The 11,525-nt window shown below is 43.7% G+C and overlaps 1 protein-coding gene across 2 annotated transcripts; it reads right to left on the minus strand.

The window, feature by feature from the left end:
* Positions 1 to 7,312: 7,312 nt before the first annotated feature.
* Positions 7,313 to 9,951, minus strand: LOC147899738 (putative L-gulonolactone oxidase 6). Of its 2 annotated transcripts, XM_087378343.1 has the most exons (4): positions 9,541 to 9,951; positions 8,875 to 9,372; positions 8,495 to 8,750; positions 7,313 to 8,335 (listed from the first exon to the last, which is right to left on the minus strand). In XM_087378343.1, the coding sequence occupies exons 1-4, from the start codon at positions 9,628 to 9,630 to the stop codon at positions 7,506 to 7,508; spliced, it is 1,674 nt and encodes a 557-aa protein (XP_087234469.1). In that variant the 5' UTR covers positions 9,631 to 9,951; the 3' UTR covers positions 7,313 to 7,505. The 2 variants fall into 2 exon arrangements, with proteins under 2 accessions (XP_087234469.1, XP_087234468.1); XM_087378342.1 differs by having other exon boundaries at positions 8,875 to 9,951.
* Between the last annotated feature and the right edge of the window lie 1,574 nt (positions 9,952 to 11,525).

Genomic DNA, 11,525 nt, shown 5'->3' on the forward strand with positions numbered 1-11,525 from the left:
ACAACCAACTGATTAAAATGATAAAACTTTCATGTTTCTGCAGTGCGTGCATCATAGGGGAGCATGACAATTGTGAGAACATTGCAACTGCAAAGAAATAAGATCGAGTTCAAGGCTTTTCTCTACGTTCAAATGGAGTCACAAACAATGGAGAGACAAATGACTCGCCATAGTTTGGGGAGAGTTTCAATGACCTCAGTGACTGTCTGGAAGAGGGGGATAACTTTGCAGTTGTCACAGATTCTGGGGAGAACGAGGAAGATGACCCATACTTTCTGTTGCAGTGCACAAAACCTAAGTACAAGGTTGAGGAAACCTTTAAGGATAATTGGGGAACAACCTATGAGAAGTGGGATGTGGTAGTCAAAGCTTTTTGGTACAAAAAAACATCCAAGAGAGGCTGCAATTATAACTTGGTACATAAGAGTCCACAGACATGTGTGTACTCTCATCTAGTAAGCGCTATTAAGTTCTAGATGCAACTTGTGCCACAACGAAAGAAGGGCAAGAGTGTCTTCAAATTGGATTGAAATAGGCATGAGCACATCTTGGGGTGTCTTGGAGCAGTGGACGAGGATGACTGAGATAGTACTAAGAATATGTATGCAGTCTCATTGCAGGGAAACAATATGTCCACTTGTCCTACAAAATGGAATTTGTATTGAGACTGCTTCTTATATCCCAAGCAACCACCGTGCTAGCTTTATTAAATTGTTTTTGTAAATCCCAAATGGTAAAACCCATGCTTGTTTTTAGTATGTCCCAACAACCACCTTGCTGGTTTCCCATAATGAATCCACACATACTACAAATCCATTCATCTTGTAATGATAGAAGCAAACCACTGTGCTGGCGATAATTTATTCTACACTACTACAGTGCTATCCCTACACTATTGCCATGCTATCCTAAAATTTGTTGCATAGTGCTATACTAAAACAATGCCCTTTAGACTGTTTATCGTTTCATTAACTGTTAGATTTTATCCCATGCTTGCTTTTAGTATATTCTAACAACCAATGCTTTGGTTTCCCATAATGAATCCATTCATCTTGTAATAATAGAAGCAAAACACCCCGCTAGTGGTTGCTCATATTCTAATGTAACCAACCACCGACTTATATGCCCATAGTAACTCCTCCTTTCACTGGGGGTCCTCTTCATCTTGCTCTTTGTGCTCTATACATCTTCAAGCCTCTATCATGTCTTGCCAAAAGAAACCTACATCATGAGCTTGACAAGAGCCTTAAAGGAGCATAAAAAACAATAGCCAGGGAAATTAATAATCACCGTCTGTGCCACTCTAAGTAATACACCCACCACCGAAGAATATACTCCTTGCAACTATTTCCCTCCTTCTCCGAGTCTGTTTCTGCGAGGATGCCATCCAACATCATTTCTCAGATAGAACAAAAGGATTCCAAAGTCTTTTGGGTATGCCATAGATTTGCAGTAGGTGGATCGGTGTACAGAGTTTGGATTGCTGTACAGAGTTTTGGGGCTAGATTTCATAATAGGCTCTTCGTTGTGTCTGCACTCCACTTAAATAGGGAGAGAGTTTATTGAGCCCGACCTTATCATTCTTCAGTCTCATGTTAGTTGTCTAATCTAGATCTTTCATCTCACATTAGTTGTGTAATTGAAATCTTTCGTGGTACAATAGTTCACTAATCGAAATCTTTCAGTCTCACATTAATGATCTAATCGAAATCTTTCATCTCACATTACGTGTTAGATCGAAATATTTTGTCTCATTATTATCACCTAGTTGGCATGGATCAAAGGACACTATCTAGTCACTTAGCTAAGAAAACATTGCCCAAGTAAACTTTGGAGAAGATTAACAATTCAATAGATTACACACAGATTACAATCTCAAAGACTCCCTCCCTTCATGCCACTTCCTCTTTCCTTGATTTGAGCTTCTTGTTTGCAAGCTCAGCCTTTTTTGCTCCTTTTCGAAAGGGGGCTGGTTCCTCCCTTTAGGCTCCTTTTCCTCGTAGTCAGGTTCCAGTCTTGGCCTTCTTCCGTGATCTTCTTATAGGGTATTGTAGGTTGCTCTTTGGAATTCCAATTATGTTTTGAAAAAAAACCCTCACTGTGGCTGCTGCAAAGTTCTCCACTATAGTGGCTAGAACTTGCTCCACTGTGGTGGCTTCTCTCTGCATCCTTTCTGGCTTGGGGAGCTATCTCATTGTCTTCTCCACCCCGGCTGCTCTCTACCCCATCCTTCCTGGCCTCGAAGCTCTGTTGCAGTTCTTGCATCACCTTTCTGGTTTCTACATTCTCCCTTTTCAGCTCCTCCATCATCTGGTCTTTTTCAATGTTCAATGAGTTTTGCATGTTGCAGAGCCGTTTGTAAAGATGCTCCTTTTCGGTTCTCTGATCTTCAAGGCCCTTTCGCATCTTTTCTAGCTCCTTGTCTATCATGTCCCTGTAATTTCTCACTTCTTCAAGCCTATCTCGGAGCTCCTTCATGCACTTCTTTGCTTCTTCTCTTCTATGCCTTTCCATGTCGACCAATTTTGTCACATTGCTCTAGTGCCTCCTCTACCTTGTCTTTTGCACCTTCCCTAAGACTTTTATCAAGTTGCACTACCTTTGCTGCATTGATGACTTTATCATGTAGAAAAGTCACCTTTTAAGACATCTGCTTCTCGTATTGCTCAAAAATCCCTTTGAGGGTGGATGCCATTAGGTGCATTGCAACTCCAGCAGACTGAGATGACAATTGGGATTTGCCATCCACACAATTCTTTAGATTGGTTAACATGCTCTTGGAGATCGCCCTTGAGAAAGATACATGACATCCTTTCAGTTTCTCTACTACTGCTTGAACCTGCGAGAACTTGCAGGTTCAAGTAGTAACAGGAAAGTAGTGAATTATCTTCTTTAGTACATCTTGGAGGTATGTTGGCAAGCTCAAAATGTTGACTGCACCATCTTTACTAATCTGAGCATTGGGGTATACATCTAGAATATCCTGTCTCTTCCACTCCTTCTCGAAAAAGTGTACTTGTGTATTGTCTCCAAAAATTCCTAGAGCCTTTTCAATCACGCTTTTATTAATGGCAATCTCGTGACCTTGACAGACTAGTTGCCCCCCCACATTCACCTCCTGCACCATCCTGGCGAAGTTTTTGAGAGCATCCAAATTGGGCTTTTGAATAGCGAGAGAGGAGCTCCCATATGCCATGATTTCAAGATGAGGGGAGGAGGGGCTCTGGCACTGTACTGCAGAGAGGGAGGAAAGATTGTGTGAGGAGATCTCGGACTGTGTAGGGTCCATTACGAGAGGGGATAGAAGTTGCAGGAAGAGTGCAAGGAAGAAAGAAATGGTCAAGAGGGATAGAAGATGAAGCAGTAAAGGAAATGGAATAGTGGAGGCTTCAGATTGCAAGGGAGAATGAAACGTTCGAGAGGGATATAAGAGGAAATGGTTAAGGGAATGGAATAGCCGACTAGACTATTAAGGTGAGAGCCACCGTAGTGGTTGTAGCTTGACTAATGTCAAGGTGAGAGCCACCACAGTGGTTGGCTGGAATTTTGAATAATTCAAGGCGAAAATACTGACTTGCATGGTAATGAATGATTAGAGGTGGTGGCATCTAAGATTCCTAGCCACATCTGTGGTGGTGGCTAAGATCCACCAAGCTATTAGTTAATTACCAGCCACCGCAGTGGCACGCAATTACTTAGCTTCCAGTTATCACAACCACGCTTGCATGCATGATTACTACGAGTACAGTAAAGTATGGTAATTATGAGGGATTAGAGGTGATTAGGCTTCATGATTTACTTTTGTGGGAATTATTGCCCAATGGTGGTGGCTGTCATCAGCCATGGTTACGATTCCACCGTGCCACCACTCACCCACCACTGTGCTTTAGTATGCGTGATCACTACGAATGCATCAAAAATTACTAGTCATTCCACTGCTCACCCACCACCGCACTTTAGCATGCATGATCACGACGAGTGCAGTAAAAATTACCAGTCACCGGGCTCGCATGCTCAGTAAGAGAACTAGAGTGCATGGTAATGAGTGATTAGACATGGTAATGAGCATTATTGCTCGGTGGTGGTGGCTCTCATCAGCCACATCTATCGTGGCTAAGTTAATTATCAGCCACCGGAGTGGCACCACATGGTGTCTTCTTCATGATTACTTGCTTGTCTAGGGGATTCCACCGTGATGGCTTGCAATTAATATGGAGGGAACCCTGGGCTCCAGCCACCACAGTGGCTCGAACTTAATATGTATATATATAAGATCTGTGGCATTTGGCATTTTACTACGTTGCTTTGATCCGCCCATGCTCTACTACTTTGCTTCACACCCCTCCTCTATCCTCTATCTCTTTTTTCCCCCTGCTCTACTTTGCTCCCTCCTCCAACTCTCGTCACTGCATCTACTCCCCTGCTCATCTTCTGCTCACCCACTCATCTTTAGCATGCCTAGTTGGTCCCCCCCTCGATGCTCTGTGATTCCAATAATATATGCCTTCACGAATAAGGTCACTGCATTGCACTCACATGGAATAGAAATGCTCGCACTAGTGGAGACTCTTTGTTCCCATAGGCGACTCCCCACACATTTAAATGTCATCACCTTGGATAACATGCTCACAGAGGGCCTCTTTGTGGATGTGCTGTATGGGTTCCCCCTAGATGTCGATAAAGCCCTCAATATTTTCAGAGGAGAGTACTCTCGGGTGATTAATTGAGTCTTGGCAATGTGCGGTTAATCTTGGCAATGTGCATGGTCTTCGGCCTCTCCATCATATCCTCCTTTGGCTCCCTAAAAATTGCTAATGCAACAAGCTAGACTTGTCGAAAACTGAATTGTACAAATTCCTCACTATATGTAATGTTTCGGTCTTTAAGAGACTAAGGCAGTTATGTAATCTCTTTTTGTTCAATTTGAGGCTCTCAGTATGCACTGTTGTTAACTTTTATATTTGTATTTGAATGGTTATGGCCACTACCTATAATCTTTTGTTTAAGGCTCTTAGCAATTGCCGAGTTTTTATAAATGTAAGACCCTTTGCTCGGTATAAGTTGATAATTTGTATATAACCTGTTATTGGATGTGAATATACATTGTAATCTCTTTTGCTCAATTTTCACTCAATAAATTGTACTTTTGCCATCATTAGTATTTATTGCAACAAGGACTAAATACTAGGAAAGAAGGACTAGAATTTCCTTGATTTATGACCAAAATAGCGCTAGAATAACTCCAATGACCCCACCGTTGTGGTTGCATGGAGATACATCTAGAAAAATACAATTAAACTTTCAAAAAATGCAATTGAAAATATGGCCCTTGAGGGGTTGCCTTTAGGGACAAGGGCCATATCGACATGCCATTTCTGTCAAGTGGCATCCTGGATATTGTATAATGCACGTAGATATGGCCCTTGCTCCTAAAGGAGACCCCTCAAGGGCCATATCGTCAATTGCATTTTGCTTGGTTGCACAATGGAACACATTTTCCTTGGTACGCAAATATATAACTCCAAGAACTAGCACGGTGGCTTTCATAGATCTCCTCCCTCAATATATAAAAATAGGTAATGGAGCTATAACTCCAAGAACTAGTGCAGTGGTCTCTCCAAGACAACCTTGAATTTTGGGCAATGACAAGTGGTCATGCCAGAGATTGTGCTGAGGCGATGCTTAGAATGATAGATTGCGTCTCATTATTATGCCAAAAACCAGCACGGTGGTCTCTCTAAGCCAACCTATGATTTGCATGGGCTGCGGGCAAAGAAGCAGCAAAAGGTTGCATGATGACACATGGTCAGGCCAGAGACTGCGCTACGACAGTGTTCAGAATGATAGATTGCATCTAATTATTACGACAAGAACTAGTGCGGTAGTCTCTCCAAGCCAACCTTCAATTTTAATGATCTGCATGGGTGCGTGCCTAGTGAAAGGTGGCAAAGCTGCAGCAAAAGGCTGCGCGATAATAAGTGATCAAGTGGCATAGGCCAGAGACTGCGCTGCACGAAACAATGTAGAGATGCCATGTGTTGAGCAATGTGGTGTTCTAAACAAATAGATTGCGTCTCATTATTACGCCAGTGTGCCTTCATGATGTCTGGAAAATTTTCAACGAGTGCGGGTCTGCGCAAAATTCAAATATTCACCCAGAAGTACATCGCGTCGCATCCCTAAAATGGCCTCGAAAATAGTACCACGATTGGCTATACCCAAGTTAACGTTGACCCTTTGGTGATAGGTTTCTAGCACTCATTAGGGCTCTTCTGTCAAATGCTTGAGCTGTTGTCATAGTGAATGGCTCTGAAGTAGGATCATTCAAGTTGAGGAGATCCATTACGCAGGGTTGCCCGTTGGCTCCCCTGTTGATCGCCATAGTGATGGAGCCCTTGTTGGCCATGTTTCGGAAGCTGATATCAAGGGGCTCATTAGACCCTATGAGAATCCTTGGGTCCAATGTGCTGTTATTTGCGCAGTTATTTGCGGATGGCTCGAACTCTATTTGCAAGGCTAATTAGGAGCAGCTTCAGCTAGTTCTTGGCCTATTTGAGTTGCATTGTGAAGCCTCAGGTTCTAAGATACAGTGGGAAAATTCGAAGGAACTGTTTATTTCTAAGAGAGATCTGCTTGACTGGATGAGAGATATAGGGCTACAATGGGTTCCTAGAGGCCATGTGATTAGATATCTTGGGATCCCCATTGGAATTGGGATATCCATTTGGCAAAGATTCATGTGGTGGTGGCCCAAGTTCAAGGTCAAAGTTGATGCTTGGTCCAAGGTGCCTTTGAATTTGCTCGGTAGATGCACTATAGTGAAGCATATCTTGGCTCTAGCCTCTTTTTATATACTGTTAGCCTGTGCTTTTTTCAAAACACATTTGCTGCTAATTGAAAAGGGGTGCTACTATTTTTGGGAAAGACCTGGGACCACATAAATTTGCTCTATGGGATGTAATCAGATATGCTATGTTGCATAGAATTTGGGTTGCCCGGTATGAGGCCTCGATCAACGGTTCTCTTGTTTTTTCATTGTCTTGTAAGCAAGCAGTCATGGAGATAGCTCTTTAGGTTAGATGGCCAGATGAGGGTGTTAGAGCTCGTCTTACAAATTAATATATGAGGAGACCACTTTCAATTTAAAAAAAACATGTAGATGAATTTTAGGACAAAAAATAAAAGCCTCTTAGAAGATTCACATACACTTAGAATAAATTAAACTATGGGTTAACAAATATATGGAATAACCATAAATTTATATGATGCCTTAAAAAGTTGGAAACATTGTCCTCTGAAAATCCTCAATTTTTTTTCTGGGAAAACCTCAACAGAAACCTTCAAAATTTTGAAATCTTGGCCGAGTTTTGTCGAGAACAATGTTTTCTGCGGGCAAAATGCTGATCGCGAGGAGAAAGCAGGCAGAATACTGATCTAAAGGAGAATGCAGACAGAATGCTGATCTAAACGAGAACGAAGTTAATGAGTGCAGTGTGCAGCCACTTCTAAGGATTATCGAGGCGGCAGACACGAGCATCCTGGTAGATTTTGCCAGGGCGACACACATAGCCAGCCTGCGGAGCGCAATGCCTGTCCGACGAGCAAATGCACAGCCCCTCCAATGCACACCCATCTGCATCGCTGCTCAAGATACTACTGCTGTTTTGCGTAGCAATCCCCAACACTGCATCAGTCCATTCGCTTGAAAACAGTCCCTTTGGATCAAACTTCGCCTTCACTCTCAGGAATCGCCCCAGTTTACTATACTTCTTCCACACTCCTTGGAATGCAATCGGCCTGTTCTTTCCCCAGTGCGGCCTCCCTGCATACTTGAACGCTGCCATCTGCTCGATCTCCTCCAACACGTCCTCGAATAGCCTTGGCCTGTTCGGTTTCGCTGCGCGGTAGTATGTGATATCGATACTCACTGCGTCGTCCTGCTCTCCCAAATAGGCGCTGGATGCTCTCACGAAACGCATGAGGAAACCGTCGTAGAGGTCTACTCCGCATAGGCTCCTTGGGTCCACATCCCGGAGAGCCTTCACGTCTGCAATGAAGTCCTTCAGCTTGGACACAGCTATCGAAAACGCGGTCTGATGAAAAAACTCACCACGCTCGCCCAGGCTCCATGGGCAAACATAAATCGAGTCATCCTTGGGAGTGTGTAAGCAAGAACCCGAAGCTTGTAGGCGATTCTGGTATCCTACGACTGGGTATTCCGTGAAGATGGCATCGTTGTTCTTCAGTCCGTTGCCCACCGTGAGAAGAGTAGCAATCTGCAGACGAGCCTGTCGGCACTTTTCATCCGCGTTGTTGGTATCTTCGACGCTCGTTTCTGAAACAAGAGAAAAAATCCGGAAGCGTGTGGACATCATTGTGGGAAAGGGCGGTCATGTAGGTGCAAAGACAAAGAGTATCATTTTTGCAAATTGCCAATACGACGCTTGCTTCGTACCGGAGTCCGCACTAATCTTTGTCATAATTCATCGCTTACCAAGAGCTCTGATTGCTTCCATTACAATTTTGGCGGTTGGACGAAACCCGATGAAGTCATTGACGCCGTTTCCTGAAGCATTACTCGATACTCGATCGTCGAGCCTGTACACTGCTTTGCTTTGTGATGGATGCCATGTGATATCGCCGAACTCATGGGCCAAAGCGAATGACAAAATCTTCTGCTCAAGATCAATGTCGGAGACGTCATCGTTCGTGATAGAGCGCTTGAACATTGGTTCCAACTTGAGCGTCACCTGAAATCAATTCCATAAAATAAAGTATTTCACAGTGCTTCAGGCATAGAAGTTTAAGCGTGAGGTTGGAAAGTCAAGGCCTGCGATCAGGCATTCATGTACTCTGCCGTGCAAAATGGCTTACCTTAGAAATCACTCCTAGGACTCCTAATGAAACCTTGACGGCGTTTAGTTCCTCCGTAGCTTCAGTGAGCGTGATGATCTTAGCGTAGCCTTCCCTAGGCGTAGCAGGAATGATAAGCGTCATGCTCGTCACGTATTCGTGGACGGCGCCCCCTTTCTGAAAGAAAGAACTACCGTGAGCCCCGGTGCTTAACAATCCTCCCACACTCACGCCCTCCCAATAGGGCGTGTAAGGAAGAGCGAGGCCTGCCGATGCAATCGTATCTATCAACTGTCGAAGTTCCACACCGCTATCGACTGTCACCGTCATTTTGCTTTGATCTATTATCAGACTTCGGTTGTAGTCTCGCGTGCTGATCACCAGTCCTTCCGTCCCAGCGGGACAAACCAGCTTCGGTATACTGTGTGACCACCTCGACACAACTTTCATTTTCCGGTTGTTTTGCACAGCTAAAGCCACCGCAGCCACAATCTCCTCTTGGGTGGTGGGATAGACGACCTGGGCGGCAATGCAGGGGAGGCGGTCAGGCCAGATGGCATAGCTGCTATAGATGTTGCAGCGAGTGGAGTCGCATTGCACAGGCTGTGGGGGGGGAGGAGCATGCACGGGCATAATAAAATGCAGTAGAAAGCAGAGCGCAAGGGCAAAAGCTATGGTGCAGGGCACCTGCGAAGTTCTCCGAAGGTTGGCCATGGAATTTGAGAGCGTTCTGCATTGTTTCAAAGAGAAGAGCAGGGTCACCCATCCCGTCTCCATGTAGCCCTCTGAAGTGTATGACGGAGGTTGCAAGCTTCAACGTTATCGGATTCAAGGGCACATGGTTGCGGACACATGCTCAGGATGAAGTTTGAGATGTGTTTTTATTGCCGGATTTCAACCTCCGTCATACATCTGCCTACTCTGTTCCCCTCTCTTAGACGGTAGGGGCGAAACTCCTGCGATTTTATTGCCAAGAGAAAGAGTTTCTGTTGCTAGCACGAGCAACACTTGCAGTTCAGCCACATCACGGACGCCCTAGACAGGCACAGAGTCGAAGTGGTTGTGCGCACCATTCTTCTGTCCTTCCAGAACACTGCGCTATCGCGACGGACTGCAATCCATGAGGTTGATAGCTAGTGGCTCACGAGTAGAGCTGCCCACCTCCTCATAACCATAAATACACGACACATAGATCCTTTCAATGCTTCGGCTTCCCGCTATGAGGTCCTCGTCACCAAACTTGCAACTCACTCTAATTTAAATGTTTTGGCCTGAGCCACTTACACGCATTCTAAAGAACTTAGATCGTCAGAAAATCTTCACCCTATTTTACATGTGGACCATACTCTATTACGAGATGTTGGATGCAATGCCTTGCATCACTCATTGCATCCTACATAACAAGCATGCCTTTTTATGACGGAATAAAAGTTATGCGTATGATGTTCTAGATACAACCCTCTCAAGGCATTACTCATTGCACCTTACATAACGAGCATATGACCTTGCCATGAAGGCAAGAAAGCTATGAGTAGTACCGTAAAAGCAATGCTCTAACTTTGAGGGTGCAACCCTCTTCCTTCAAGGCAATTCAATTTGCATAAGGTGGAGGGTGGGGGAGACGTTTTCAAATACCAAATCATAAGTTCTAACTTTATAAACTTTTGGGTGGCGTAAGGGGGGGAACATGTTTTGAAATACTAAATCATACATTCAGACTTTATAAAAGTTTTCTTAAATCAACTAACCCTTCATGCCTCTATTCTATCCATAGTCAAAATTCTCATTCCCTATATCATGAGCCTACTCACTTTCAAGATTTTATAGAGGTTTGCTTCTTTATAAATTGCAAATCTACCATTGTGTATCCTTAAGATGGAACTTAGGACTGCCTCATTAGGCATCCCCTACTGCATGTATGCATGCATTTATAAAATCCATGTAAGGAAAAATCTTAGTATATATCTAGATTAAGGCAACTTGTGGTTTTTTCTATGTTTGCTACTATTTTCAATGTCTTGTTGGCTTATTTGCAGTTGGTGGGATAGATAACATTGGTAGCAATGCAATGGATTTAGCTAGATGGGATAGCTACTAGAGATGCTACAACAATAAATGGAGCTACTTTGCACAGGCAATGTCGAGGAAGGTAGATGTATGTGCATAGTAGTATGTACACAATAGAAAGCTGTGCACAATGGCAATAGCCGTGGTGCAAGGAAAATGCAAAGTTGTCAATAGTTTGGCCATGGTATTACAATGTGTGATTGCTAGCATCTTGTATAATTCAAAAGAGAAAGGTCGGGTCTCGATGTAACCTTCCTCAATGTGCTAGGCAATTAGAAATGCATCTTCTCTTGTAGAAGTGAATGGTGAGGTGGAGGGATGAAGATAGCCAATGGAAGCAAGTGGAGGCACCTCAGTTGCTAGGATGATAGCTCGACATTTCTCCTAGATAGGGATTTGTGAGAGATTTAAATTGGTCATTTCAAATTGACATTTTAAAATGTTTTAAAAGTTTCTTGGACAAAAAGACCATTGATTTAAATCATGCCAGGGGCAAATTTTTTCCACCATCAACTATGCATGATTACCATGCAGTGATATCGTGCCACTATGTAGTGTCGTAATAGCTTTGCATGGTATTACAGTATTACCACACGATATGTGAA

The sequence above is a fragment of the Dipteris shenzhenensis genome, chromosome 8, assembly GCF_047967505.1.
Source record: "Dipteris shenzhenensis isolate YYH24624 ecotype China chromosome 8, Dip_SZ_1.0, whole genome shotgun sequence".
Classification (NCBI taxonomy): domain Eukaryota; kingdom Viridiplantae; phylum Streptophyta; class Polypodiopsida; order Gleicheniales; family Dipteridaceae; genus Dipteris; species Dipteris shenzhenensis.

Excerpts from the sequence above, each read along its gene's own strand:
- LOC147899738 (XM_087378342.1), bottom strand. The coding sequence starts at position 9,630 with ATGGAGACGGGATGGGTGACCCTGCTCTTCTCTTTGAAACAATGCAGA. Across the intron at positions 8,751-8,874 it reads TCCTAGGAGTGATTTCTAAG|GTGACGCTCAAGTTGGAACC; the intron begins GTAAGCCATTTT and ends AATTGATTTCAG. Across the intron at positions 8,336-8,494 it reads GGAAGCAATCAGAGCTCTTG|AAACGAGCGTCGAAGATACC; the intron begins GTAAGCGATGAA and ends CTCTTGTTTCAG.